At 44.8% G+C, this 14552-nt stretch overlaps 1 protein-coding gene across 1 annotated transcript in view; it reads right to left on the bottom strand.

Annotated features, from left to right (window-relative positions):
• HDAC8 (histone deacetylase 8) overlaps nucleotides 1–14552 on the bottom strand; it is a 297540-nt gene that overhangs the window by 31862 nt on the left and 251126 nt on the right. Inside the window, exon 10 of the mRNA XM_004592752.3 lies at nucleotides 551–656. Within this exon, the coding sequence (XP_004592809.2) occupies nucleotides 551–656 (106 nt within the window). The remainder of the gene's footprint in view (nucleotides 1–550; nucleotides 657–14552) is intronic.

The raw sequence follows: 14552 nt of genomic DNA, 5'->3' as shown, positions 1-14552 counted from the left end.
GATAGCCTCAGAGAAGGGAGGAATTATGGAGCACAGCCCCATTCCAGAACTCTGGGCAAGACTGGGGGCAACCCATCCTGGGACATCAGTCCCCACTGCGGTTCTACTAGTCTCTCCGGGCAGCACAGGACTAACGGATGCAGCCACCACAGGAGAAAATGTCTGTGAGTCCCTCCCCCACTTTCCCCGCCCCCACCTCCAGGTCTGGATGGAAATGTCATCATTCGAAGAAGCTTTTCTTCTTGATATTTTGAAGGAAAAGGTCTCAGAGTGGACTTCAGGTGTGATTTTCTCCTCATAGTGCCGAAAGCTGAACTTTTTGTCTTTCTAAAGGTGACATTAGCCGACCAAATGACTATCCCAACCAGAGTGGCCAGTGGCAGAATTCCAACTACAAGCTGTCAAGCAAGCCATGAAGAAACTTTGTCTTCCAAGTCCGTGAACTGATTCACCACCAAAAAAGACAAATGGTTTTTGAGGAAGCCCCCACTGATGAGCCACTCCAAACATGGTGGGCCCAGGAGGGCAGGACTTGAGAGGTGGTGCTCACCTTTGATGTAGTTGAGGATTTGCTGGATTCGGTGGGGCTCATTGCGGTCTGGCCGGCAGCTTGGCGTGATTTCCAGCACATAATCAGGACCATATGCTGTGAAAAACTGTAAGGAAAAGGGCAAGGCCAGAAAACAAATGAAACCACATAAAACCTCTGAACCCAACCACATACAAACAGGACAATGAATAGAAACTCACCACGACTGACCAGGCAGGGGAGGCCTGGTGGGGCATACCAGGATGATGGGGCAGGAAGCCCCGTCCTGGTGGCACCATTCTTCTTGCTCCTACCTTCAGTGCTGCTCAGCAGCTGGTTTCTGTAGCTCGCTGCTCAGGGAGCCCCCCCTGCTCAGAGTTTCACTTTATCTCCATCCTTAGCTCAGGCTGCACCATTCCCACTCGCCAGCCATGTTGGACTGCTGTGGGTGCTCCCAGGTGTTATCATGCTGGGTCTTCCCTTAGAACCTTTGCCATTGCTTTTTCCTAGGGTCTGCCTTTGCCCAGCCCCAAGTCCTGATGCCTGTGAAATCGTCTTTCCAGGCGCAGCTCAAATGTCAACTCCTTCACAAAGCTGGCCCTCATTCGCTACCAACCCCCAGAGCATTCTGTGGGTGCCTCTCTTATGGCCCTTGTTCAGATAGTCAGGGCTTGCCTGCTTAGCACACACAGGTCACTGTGCCAGTGAAGCAGGGGCTAGGAAGGTGGATGCGACTTCCTCTGGGTCCTCTTGGTGTTCCCAAGCACACTGAACATTGAATGGATAGTTCCTTTTCTTACAGTACCCATATACCGCCCCCCCATTGCCAACAGCCTGAGGGCAGGCAGCTCTGTGGCTTCTGCATTTCCTAGGTGCTCACAGATTTTGGCAGCTGCAGGCTAGTTTTGGTTGCCTTGAATTCCCTGCTCCTCCACATGGTAAATGAGTTTAGTTTCTCTACTTTGATTTTGCTTTCCCTATAGTTGAGTTGATTTGTCTTTAAAATCATGGAGTCAAAAATAAAGCTTGAGAATTCTATTTCTAGCTAGCTAGATGACTCCTTGTGACCTTCGGTAAGTCATAATATCTGATTCAGCTTCTCTGTTAGGGCCTGCTTGGGGAAAAACATTCCATGACAAAGGGAATCATTCAATTCGGATAACTCTTTGAATGGGAAATATGCAAAGTTACTATTTCTGTTTAGTTTTTAACAGAAATAGTATTTGTGCACACTCTCTGGAGAGGGAGCATATGGTACTTAACATTATGTGCTTTCAATAGTGATATTGTTAGGTGGAAAGGGAACTAGGGAAATTCAAATTCCATGAACAAAAGTGGTACAGAGGGCATGAAAACAGGGATCTTGATATGTGTCATGACTTTGATGCCATTCAAAGAGTTCCTTAAACATAATCTATGGTTATGGCTATTGTCACCAGATTATCCTTGGTAGGAGTCATATACATCTGGTGCCGAGGGAGAGGATGTGGAACAATTGCTAGGGCTTCTAATGGAATCCCTGTGGAAGCCATGGGAGTGTATTAATGGCTTTTGCTTCTCCATGATAGAAAATTTGTGCACATTTAGTTAAAAGGAAAATGCCCAAAGTTGCATCAGTACTTCTAATGTCATGTGTGTGTGTGTGTGTGTGTGTGTGTGTGTGTGTGTACACTGACTTGGGAAGAGAAAGGAGCCTAAGACCTTTGTGCTGGAGTTATTACTCTCTGATGCCTGAGGCCTGAGGTCTGGAGATGGAAGAAGCCTTGGGTAGAGATCATCTTTACCAAACCCATTTATGGAACATATGGAGAGGTTACCTGGGGGACACATCCCAAAACTAGCCACTGCCCCAATCATGGTGGGAGAAACCTGAGAGGCTTGTATTTTTAGATAGAGAAGGCCCCTCAGTCCAAGCCTGAAGACCTTGTGGGCTTGGCTCTGGAAGAGAAGGCTTCAAACAGGTGTGGCACGCTCTCCTCAGGCGGCCTTTTCTTCAGAGGGTGTCAAGTGGTATGCTCATTGCATGGGTACGGAAAAACTGGCTTAGGAAGCGAAACAGAAAAAAGGCAGCTGCAGGGAAGCTGCCCCTCAGGGAGACCCGAGCCCCTGGCATCAAAGTGCTATAAAAATCAGAGACTGGTGTGGCACTGAGGTACAGAGGAAAGGAATGTTCTGTCTCCATAAGTGAAGATAACGCTGCTGATCCTCTGTCAGCAAGACGTGCCGTGACGTGCAAGACGTGCCGTGACGTGCAAGACGTGTTTGCTTAGGGCCGAGGGTTTGGAACAGCACATCCTCACTTGTGAGTACCTACTATGTGGTTGTCTGGCCTCTCCTACTTTAGTCTCTCTCTTTGATCAAGTGCACACACATGTAAGATGGTCAGCTGAGGCCAGAACTCCTCGCCACGTGACAGAACTCGGCTCTCCTGAGATTAGGTCTCTTGGCTTGGCTTCATAGCACGTGGCTTTAACTAATTGAGCCACACAGTGGACAAAGTTGTAAACAACCCCATTCTCTGCTGAAGCAGGCTGGCTGCAGATAATAGCTAATTCTGGGCTCCTAAACCTCTTCCCCTACCTTGCCAATAAACCTGGCTTCCGGGTCTTGCTTACTTGCTCTATTTTGTAGCCTAGATGCTTCCATACCAAGTCCCTGAGTTGTGAGCCGGTCCCACACTGCAACTAGCTGGCCTTGGCCTTGGGAGGGGTTGCTGAGTGCTGGGAGTAGCAGTCAGTATGCAGTAGTCCTAGGCTTTATCTCAGGCAAAGATGTCACTGTTTCCCCTTTCCAGCTCTGTCAGGGTATTTTTTTGTTTTTGTGTTATACTTTATTTTTATTTTTGTACTCCTTAAATCTTTCCTACTGACTGTGAATGCTACAAAGTCACAAACTTCTGGCATGTTCTCTTTGCATGCCCTGAAGAGTTAAACTTAAGTTGTCACAGGTTTTCTTTAAATGTACGTTAAATTGAATTGATTCACCAAGGCTTTAGCTAGCTGTTCAGTTAATTGCGTTGGATAATCAAAGAGTCAACCCATAGCATTAGCTACCCTTTTAGACTCTTGAGGCAGCAGGAAGACACAGAAAGGATACTTGCTTTAGAGCTGGAAACTGGATTTTAGTGCCTGGATTTAGGTTGCGTGCTTTGGGTAAAATGCTTAATCTTGCTTTCCTCATTTTGACTAGAGAGATGACAAATGCTGCTCTGGTTGCATTGTTAGGAAGCAATGAGATAATAGTTTTAAAGGGGCCTAGCACAGAGCCTGGTACATGGTGGGATTTTGATGACTGATTTTCCTTCCCCTGGGACAAAGGCCCCTCACCTAAGGGAGTCTAGTCTCTATCCTGAGAAATACTAGGCAAAACACTTGAAACTTCGTAGAAGGATGGGCCTGTTCCTCCAGCCCTACCAGACAATGCCTTAAGTCATTAGCTCTACTTAGGTCCTGTGGAGAAACTGACTTCTCTCAGAGTTTCCTGTCTTATGGTCCTGCCACTTGTTGCTTACTGGCGAAGTGGAAAGAAATATGATCACACAAGGCAAAAGTGATGTTGGAGTGGAGGGATTTGGCTAGCACTGGAAATAGCTCGAGGCCCCACCCTGAAACTGCCCTCCAGCCCCAAAGAGGAAAGGAAATGGGCAAGTAGCAATCCCATTCCCAGACAGGTGGAGCAGGGAATGAAAGAGCCAGCCGGCCTTCAAGGGGAAGCCCTGGCTTTGATCTCCATAAAGGAAGGAGGGAGGTGCTAACCCTTCTCCACCCCTTCCCTCTTTCCCCTCAGCATTCTTTTCTTTTGCCTTCTGGCTTCAGTTTATACATTTTTGAGGGGAATATGGTACTGGGAAAGGGGCAAATGGAAACTATGAGGTGAGGCACAGGGATGGGAACTCAAAGTAATGATTTTTTTTTTTTTAGGGTATCAGTCTCTTCTCCACCCAAGAGGCAATGGAGAAAGATATGCAAATGGACCTGGTGCATGTAAATAGTTCAGCTATAGTTCAGTTTAGCCCAATGTAAGGCTCCAGCTCTTACTCATATAATGAAAATGACAACTAGAAGTTTGCTCAAAACGATACTTAGGGGCCTAGCGGCTAAAGTCCTTGCCTTGAAAGCCCCGGGATCCCATATGGGCGCCGGTTCTAATCCCGGCTGCTCCACTTCCCATCCAGTTCCCTGCTTGTGGCCTGGGAAAGCAGTCGAGGACAGCCCAATGTTTTGGGACCCTGCACCCACATGGGAGACCCAGAAGAGGTTCCAGGTTCCCAGCTTTGGATCGGCTCAGCACCAGCCGTTGCGCTTACTTGGGGAGTGAAACATCGGACGGAAGATCTTCCTCTCTGTCTCTCCTCCTCTGTGTATACCTGACTTTGTAATAAAATAAATAAATCTTTAAAAAAAATATTTAGAAGCAACATCAAGAGTGCTATTCCACTACAATCCTATTTGGTCACAGGAAACAAAACCACAAACCCAAATTCACCAATCCTTTCATTTTTGCCTCTTGTATGCCAAATTAGGCTACTCATTCAGGTCCAAAGATATTAAGACACGTTTAATAGGAGAGACTATTATTTAGGAGGGTGAAGAGTGGAATAATAATAATAATAATAATAATAATAAAACAAAATAACAACTAACATCTCTGTTAGGCTAATTATGTGTCTAAACAATTTTTAAGCATCGACTAACTTAATGATCATTACTAATATATGGTATGAAACATTACTGTTTTTACTTTGAGATCAGAAGCAAAGAACAGTCAGTAAACTTGACAGAAATCACACAGTATGTACATGCCTGAGATTTGAACCCAGGGCATTCAAGAGAGCAGCAGCAGCTATAGGAGTCTATCAACTACACTAGAGGAAGTGATTGTGGAGTGGGGTCTGCAAAACGGGTATGGCGAGTGGGAGGGAGGCAATCCCAAGAGTCTGGGCAAAGGCAGGGAGTGTGAAACAGATGGCCCATATTTGAATTAGACATGGTTAGAGGGCACAGGGCCTAAGGAAGAGCAGGATGCAGCCTGGGGATGCAGATGTACATTTCATGACTTTCATGGTGCTATGACATTTGGCCTTATCACAAATTAGACATTCCATGAGGGCAAAACATTGTTTCCTATCATATTGCTAGTTCCCAAAACAACACTGCCATCTAGGAGGTGGTAACTATCTGTGGCAGAGGTGAGTGGGAACTTGGGAAGAGTTGGGAAATTTTTAAATAAGGTAGTGATTGGGTTACCTGTGTATTTTGGAAGGCTTGTTTGTTAGTCTGGAGAAGGTACTGATCTTTGAAGAAGAAACGTAAGCAGGCACACCAGATAGAAGGCTGATGCTGTAGCACTAAGGGAGTGATAACAGGGCCTGAAGAAGGACAGTTGTGGGAAGCTAGAAAAACTTTAAAGATAACATCAACGGGACTAAACAGTGAACTGGCTGTGGGAAGTAAGGAACAAGACAGAGTTAAGGATTTCTGGCTCTATGGGAGGAGCATTACAGAATGAGAAATGTGAGCAAGACAAGGCTTGGGGGGAGGTAGGTACGTGTGAAGGGGAGTTCCACTGGGGGTACGGTGAGGGTCAGGGTGTTGATCACACAGTGGCCTGTGTGATAGAGTATGCTCAGTGTAGCAGAGACTTGCTCAATGACACAAAGCATGTGACAGTTATGGAGTTACCAATGACATAAAGTCAAGGAATTGGATGAGTCTACCATGGGCAGGAGCTTACTGTGAAGTAGGAAGAGAAGAGAGGTAGGAAAAGAATCATGGGGTAAAGAAGCACTTTAGAGATGGACAGAGGAGGTATAAACAGATCTGGAAACAACTTGAAAAATTAAAAAAAGGCTTATTTATTTTTATTGGAAAGGGCAGATTTTACAGAGAGAAGGAGAGACAGAAAGATTCTCCATCCACTGGTCCACCCCTCACATGGCTGCAATGGCTGGAGCTGAGTCGATCTGACATCAGGAGCCAGGAACTTCCTCCAGGTCTCCCACACAGGTGCAGGATCCCAAAGCTTTGGACCATCCTCCATTGCTTTCCCAGGGCACAAGCAGGGAGCTGCATGGGAGGTGGAGCAGCTGGGACACGAACTGGCACCCACAGGGGATCCCAGCATCATTGTGCTGGGTCCAACAAGTTGAGCTATTTAAGGAAAGGGCTGAAAGTATTTTCTGACTTGTCCACTGCAAGAGATGTCTACACATTGGTCAAGAACGTGGGCAGAGGAGTGATTGGCTGGCTGGCTGGAGAATGGTTAGTGTTGATGGTTGGGATGGGCAGTGTTTTGGCACAAGGAGCTAAGCCACAGCCTACAACACTGGCATCCCATGTGAGTGCTGATTCTAGTCTCAGTTGCTCCACATCCTTTCCAGCTAGCTGTTAATGTGCCTGTAAAAGCAGCATAAGATAGGGAGGGAGACCTGGATGGTGTTCTAGGCTCCTGGCTTTAGCCTGGCCCAGCCCTAGCCATTGTGGCCATTTGCAGAGTGAACCAGAAGATGGAAGAACTCTTTTATCTCTCTCTCTCTCTGCTCCTTCCCTCCCTCTTTCTATAATTAAACACAAAGAGGAATTGGACGGGAAGAAGTGGGGATGAGAATGATGATGAGTATATACTCTTTTTTTAATAAGAATTTGATTTAGCATGGGGGTTGAAGAGAAGCAATTGTTTCAAGATGGGGGGGGTGTCCAAAGTATATTTCCAGGCAGAGTGGAAAGATCCCATCACATGAGACTCAGGACCAGCTTGACAGTGATTTCAAGTTAGTTACATCTGACATTCAAATCCACTAGCCAATCTAAGAGAGAAGAATATTGTTTATTGTTTTATTCCTTTTTAGATTATTCACATCTTGTACAGAGCCTAGAAAAAACTAGGTGTGATAATAATTCATGTTTGTTGAAGGAATGAAATAGAATGTGACTGAGAATCTGAGGAGATTCACATATAGTAGGGAAAATCGGTGGCTAAGGAAGTTGGCTAAAGTTGAAATGGAGAGCATGGAAATCCATGACTGTCAGGTTGAGGAGGCAGGATTTGCTATGCTGGGTACTGCGGCAGGGGACAGGACTGGAGCTATGCCAAACTTGATAACTAGGAACCACAGACAAGGCGGGTGACTAGTGCAGAGCTGACTGCAGTGGTTCAATGGGAAGACAACAAAGGCTTGGACTAAGGTCAATTTGTGGGGATGGAGTGGAGAAGAAATGTATATGGTGAAGGGAGACTCAGCAGGAATCAGCAATTGCCTGGTTGTAGAGGAAAAGACAGAGTGGGAAATCAAAATTGAGTCCTAGCTTATGCGTTTGGGTGAGTGACAGAGTCTCAGTGTCATTGACAGTGTCTAAGGCACATCAGCAGGAACTACAAGTCTAGAGAAGGGGAGGTGATAGCCTTGGGTACTAGTCATCCTATTAACAGAACTCATCAGGTGGATTGGAGATGACAGTAGAGCATCTGGGTCACCCTAACAGGCAGCTGACACATGATGGTGGTATATGGAAGTGTAGTCATAGCTCGGGACTAAGGTGAAAAATCGGAAGAAGGTCTACATTTAGAAGGTAGCTGGGAAATGAACAGCTCCAGTGAGTAGAATGAAATACAACAATCAGAGGAGAAGAAAGAACGAAATCATCTGGAGCCAAAGGGATGAAAAGTAGCATAAGAAAATGCTTGGGGGCCCGGCGGCGTGGCCTAGCGGCTAAAGTCCTCGCCTTGAAAGCCCCGGGATCCCATATGGGCGCCGGTTCTAATCCCGGCAGCTCCACTTCCCATCCAGCTCCCTGCTTGTGGCCTGGGAAAGCAGTTGAGGACAGCCCAATGCATTGGGACACTGCACTCGCGTGGGAGACCCGGAAGAGGTTCCTGGTTCCTGGCTTCGGATTGGCGTGTACCGGCCCATTGCGGCTCACTTGGGGAGTGAATCATCGGACGGAAGATCTTCCTCTCTGTCTCTCCTCCTCTGTGTATATCTGGCTGTAATAAAATGAATACATCTTTAAAAAAAAAAAAAGAAAATGCTTGGAGTTGGGTTTGTGGCATAGTGAGTAAAGCCACCTCCTGCAGTGCCAGCATCCCATATGAACACTGGTTGAAATTCTGCTGCCCCACTTTCCAATCTAGCTCCCAGCTAATGGCTTTGGAAAGCACTGGAGGATGATCCAAGTCTTTGGGCCCCTGCACCAATGTGGGAGATCTGGATGTAACTCTTGGCTTCAGTTCGGCCCGGTGCTGGCCATTGCAGCCATCTGAAGAGTGAACCAGTGCATGGCATATATTTAATTTTCTCTTTCTGTCTCTAACTGAGCCCTTCAAATAAATAAAAATAAATCTTTGAAAAAGGAATATGCTTAATGTTACACATGCTATCAATGTTCCTACAGCCTAGGAACTACTTAGTCCTTTGGGATACAGTGACACTATTTCTGCCCAGCTTTCTTTCTATATGTAGATGTCAATTTTTAATAATTGCTAACTCATAATCCATTCTTTTCTGAAAATTATTTTTGATTCTATTAGGGAAATTCATGGCCAGTGTCAATCACTCTCATAGACCCCCGAGGCTTTACTCAGTCTTAGCTGAGGAAGTTACACTCATGATTGTAATTTAGGTCCTGGCTAGGAAGAATTTTCTTGTCCTGACTCATCCTGTGACTAGAACACACTGGAATCGGAATAACAAAGCCTCAGAACTTTGAACCATAACATGGGCTTGTAGGATGATTCTCAACCTTTCCTGTATTACCAATTACTGTATCAAAGGAGCTGGGCCCAAGCATGATGGAAACAAACAAACAAAAGCCCTCTTTTTCCCAGAAAACCTTTCTGCTTACAGGAAATTTGGCTATTACATATGTCATTGATGGTACATTTTAAGGACATAAAAATTGCAGTGGTATTATTGGGAGTAAATTTTATTGCTAGGGCTTTAAAACACAAACAAAAATAATAACTCCATTAGTTGTTAGATTGAACTGGCAGGAAGCAGTACATCAAAGGCAATCGCTAGCAGGCCAGGAGAATGGGAACCAGGAGTGGAGTGTCCAGAGCAGGGCCAAGAAGTCAGGGAGATGTGGGCTATTACAGATAAGAGATAAGATGCTACCTGTGGAGGTGGATATGAAGACAGAAGAAAAGTGAATTCATAATTGCTGTGATGGAAACCCTGTGCCCTATGATGTCTTACCTGCAGTATTCATCTCACCTTTTGGACATAGTCTTTGAGAATTGCTGGCGGGTGAGGTATCTACATCAGAGCACAGGAGTAACATGAATTGTGGACTTCAATGACCATGACACTCCAAACATTTTCTTATTTAGATGTTATAATGGTGTTTTAACTATTGGTATAGACAATAGTTTACTGGACAAAATAATCAGGCAAGTCTGGGAAATGTTGCGTTACTTCACCACCTATTGCATTTAAGCAAATAATATGCTCAGCGTTGGCTAGCCTCATTTCATTAGCTAATGTTAGTACTGAGAAGCTTGGTGAGCTTGGAGACTTCAAAGAGTTCATGAAAGAATAAAAGAGAAGCTTATTTTCCTGCAAAAAAGTGGAAATGCAAACATGTGGAGGATCTTCTAAGATTATTGATAAACATGTAGTATCAAAAAATAGCACAGATTTCAAAATGTTTTTTTTTGCATCAAAATAAACTTTTAATGCCAGTCTCCAGGAACTTCTGGACATTTCCTCACATATATAGCCCTTTTGCATACCAACTCATTGAAAGATTCCTTTAGGGTCCAGTGTCATAGTCCAATGGCTAAAGTCCTCAACTTGCATGCTCCGGGATCTCATCTGGGTGCTGGTTTGTGTCCTGGCTGCTCCACTTCCTATTCCGCTCCCTGCTTGTGGCCTGGGAAAGCAATCGAGGATGACCCAAGGCCTTGGGACCCTGCACCCATGTGGGAGACCTGGAGGAGGCTCCAGGCTCCTGGCTTCGGGTCAGCTCAACTCTGGCAGTTGTAGCCCCTTGGGGAGTGGACCAGCAGATGTCTTTCCTTCTTTCTTGTCTTTCCTTCTCTCTAAATCTGACTTTCCAATAAAAAGAAATAAATCTTTAAAAAAAGAGAAAGGTTCCTTTAGTTTAGTCAGATCATAGTAGTGTGTGCGAGTGTGTATCAGCACATGCGTGTGCGTGTGTTCATGCACATGTGCCTTATCAGGTGCTGAGTGTCCTTTAGGCTTTAAGAAGAAGCTGAGCACACACAAAAAGGTCTGGTGGTTGTTCTCAAGGAGATGACAGCCTAAATAGAGACAAAGATATAATTACAGGAAAGGCAGAGGAATAAATCCAAGCTAAACTGTGTGGTATTTGGTTAAATTAATGTCTTCGCAGGTGTCGGGCACTGGGTAAGTTCCATGACTTGTCCAAGGCTCTAATGCTAACACTATGACAGCAGAGAAGGGTCTTCCAAAAGTTCATGGAAATGTATATTATGAAAAACCTATGCATGATGTCAAATTTTTTTTCACAGGAATATACTTGACATTTTCATTTTCATTTTAAATTTGAGAGGCAGAGAGACAGAAACAGACACACAAACACAATTATTATTCACAGGTCACTCTCAAAATGTCCCTGATGGTCTGGGTTGGGCCAGTTCAAAGTTAGGAGCCAGAAAAGCAATCCAGGCCTCTCACATGGGTGGCAAGAAATCAATCACTTGGGCCATTATCACTCTTTCCCAGAGACTGTAATAACAGGAAGTTGGAGTCAGGTGTCACAGCTGGATATTGAACCCAGGCGCTCTGATGTTGGATGTGAGTGTCTTAATCAGCATCTTAACCACTAGGCCAATTGCTTGTTCCAATGTACCTTTTGATTCAATATTCTTTAGACCTTTTGAAGTACCCTCATATATACCCTAACAGATAGGAATTTGAATCTACAGTTTTGAGCTTTTAAGCTTAATGGTTGAAATTTCTGAAAACCCACAGGATGAGCCTTACGTCTTTTCTTGACCACTCACTAGCTGTGTGACCTTAGGCAAGTTACTTAACTGTTCTGTCCCTTGGCTTTCTTCTTTGTAAAATGGAACAGAACCTACCATGAAAGCTTGTTGTGGCAATAAATGACTTAGTTCATGGAAAGTACTTAGAACAGTGCCTGGCTCCCAGTAAAATGTTCAGCAAATATTGTTGAATGCTCGCCATTACCATCCTTTTTGTGCTTTATCAAGCATACAAAGAAAGGGAGTTCCAAATGCAATGCATGGCAATAAAAACCTGCCTTTTTATAGATGTCTATTTTATAGACGAATGAGGGTGAATTCTGAAGTGTCTCCAAAATATCTGAAGCTAGAAAGAGGAGACTGAGAAGGATACCAAATTCAAAGGACTGAGAAAAATGGAAGCAAGGAGGAGTGTCAGAGCAAAGAAGTGATAGTGGAAAGGAGATGAGACAAAAATGAGGGGTTTCCAGTGGGGAGGGGAGGCAGGAGGCCCAAAGAGGAGGCAGGAGAGACAAGGGCAGCATGGCTAACCACTTCCCTAGGGGTCTTCCTTCAGGGTGTGGTTTCAGAGGTTTGGGGGAAGGGGCCCTGGCCAGGACTCATACCTTCGTCACATCAGTGCTGATCCTCACATTTGCACCTCCTTCATTAATGTGTGCAGGACCCACTTTGGTTATACCTTGTGTCTGTTAATACTTATCCATTTTAAACTGTTAAATGTTACGAATATGTTAATATTTTGGAAACACAACTGCACGTGAAGATTTTTTACATCAAGTTTTCCTGAAGTCAGGGGTGGGAATGGAGGAAGTGAGAATATAAGATCATTGCTTTACCTGGCTTGTTGGGTAAATAGTGAAATGATTTTGCAATGTGACTCTACTGGAGTGAGGATCTTGGCTTCATCCTTAGGCTTATGCCAAACAACTGATCTCTATCCATCCTTCCCCTGCTGAAGTTTGAAAAAATTTCTTTTTTCACCTTGAACCTGTTTCATTCTGGCTTCTTCCTCACACAGGCATGGAACTATTTTTTAGAAGAGGGATGGCAAACAGGTTTCAACTTTGCTGGCAACACTGATTGGTAGGACCTGCTCGGGGTGTTGGATTAAAGAAGGCTTCCTAGGCTGTGTCTAATTGGAAAGTGTGCGATGAGCAATGGAACATCCATGGGAGTGCGCGCGGAGAGCAGGGTGGGGACTGGGCGAGATGTGCCATATACCTGCTGTTCCTATTTTAGCAGAACAAGAGTGACTTCCTAATTTCCTACCTAATCCCTTCTTTTCAGTTATTCTATTTGCTCTCTCCCTAACACATGTTACTAACTCCTTCTTTTCGACACTATAGTGTACCTCATGAACCCTTATTACTTGTTCTTCTCAGTTTCCTCGCCTGGATTCTCTTCGCTGCTCTGTCTTTGGACGCTGAGCACCCTCACAGTGTACCCTCAGTGTCTTTTTTCTCTTTCTGTAGGAGTATACATGGTCTTTTGATGTTTTAATCACATTTGTACAGAGACCCTAAATCTCTGGGCTGAGTCGGTATTTGGCCAGTTTCTGGCTTGCATTTGTAATTATCTGCTGGACATTACCACCTGGAAAACTTGAATTCTTGGTACTTGATGCTTAATGTGTTCCAAACTGAGCTGATTCAGTGCAAGTATTTCCCAACAGAATGGTACATCTTCCCGCTTTGTCACCCAGCACCATAGAGTGCATCCCAGCACGCAATAAGCTTCTCAGCATAGAACTGAACTTATGACCCTGAATGGATTAGTGTGTTCGTGCTTTGTTTAGAGGTGCTAGGCTTTGTGCTTTCAAAATACCCGAAATGATATGGTTCAGGCATCTCTATCTCCAAGATACTCCCATTGTTTGATGACTAATGATTTTTTTTCCTCACTATTTGTCAAACAAACAAAAACCATATCTAACTATGTACAAGAAAATAGAAAAAGGCATAGGCTACTCCCAAGACTGGCATTATCTCTCGGGGAAGCCTGATAGCAAGCAGTCTACTTTGGGCATTATGTGAAGCACTCATTGGTTATCTGCTGGAACAGGATTCAGTGTGGTAGGCGCTGGGGAGACAATGAGGCAGCAGAAACGATCTCTGGCCTTGAAGAGCTTATACTCTAGTGAGGAATGCAGGCAGGTATGGAGTAAGGACAATGAGAAGAATGTCTGAGGTGAATCATTTCTCTAGGGCGGTGGGAATCGTGCAGTGGGAATTAATTCTGAGTGTGGGAGTGGCGATAGCTAAAATTTGTGGAGGAGCTGAGAGGCAAAATGGCCTTGAAAGATGAGTAACAGGAAGGGAGAGAAGGTAAGAAAGGCAGAAGAAGCAGAACAAGGACAACGAAGATACATTCTAAACAAATCATCAAAAATTAATAGAGACAAGTAATAGAATAAAACCAGCACAGTGCTGTAAGCAACCTTCTGGTCTCCAAATGACACATCCTTCTTTCGTGATGATGATAGAGCAGTGGGCTTGGCAGAGGAGAGGGAAAGCTATGGGTGGGTGGGTGTACTACTCCAGCAAAGTAGGATTTTTGATATATCCATTAGAGAGTGGCTCCTTGGGGGCCAATTGGAGTTGCAGTTCGGACCCACTGATTTATTTGTTCACTCATTCATGCAACACTGTTTCCTGAAAACTCTTATGTGGCCTGGAAGATATGAATGAGACTTGGTCCTGGCCCTAGGGAGTGTATGGAGAGACTTATAATTGCCAATAAGCAATTGTAATGCTGAGACGTGCCGTAACAGAGATGTAGGCAAGGAGTTCCTATAGCCCAGAGGGAAGACAAAGCAAAACCCACCTGTGTTCTCTTGAGTCAGCTTCTGACTGATTTCCCTGTGTCATCTCCCTCCTGGGAGATTGCCATCAGAAATTCAGATCTGATCAAGTCATTCCTCCTGTTTAAAAACCATGGTTGGCCTCCCACTGACTGCAGGATGAAGTCCAAACTCTAAAGCAGGACATGCAAAGGCCTTCACAGTGGGGTCCAGTTCACTGTCACATTATCTCATGGCACAACCTGGGCTATGGTC

This window comes from Ochotona princeps, chromosome X, assembly GCF_030435755.1.
Source record: "Ochotona princeps isolate mOchPri1 chromosome X, mOchPri1.hap1, whole genome shotgun sequence".
NCBI lineage: Eukaryota > Metazoa > Chordata > Mammalia > Lagomorpha > Ochotonidae > Ochotona > Ochotona princeps.
The sequence above is the reverse complement of the archived record's forward strand: the minus strand, read 5'-3'. Positions and strand labels throughout refer to the sequence as shown.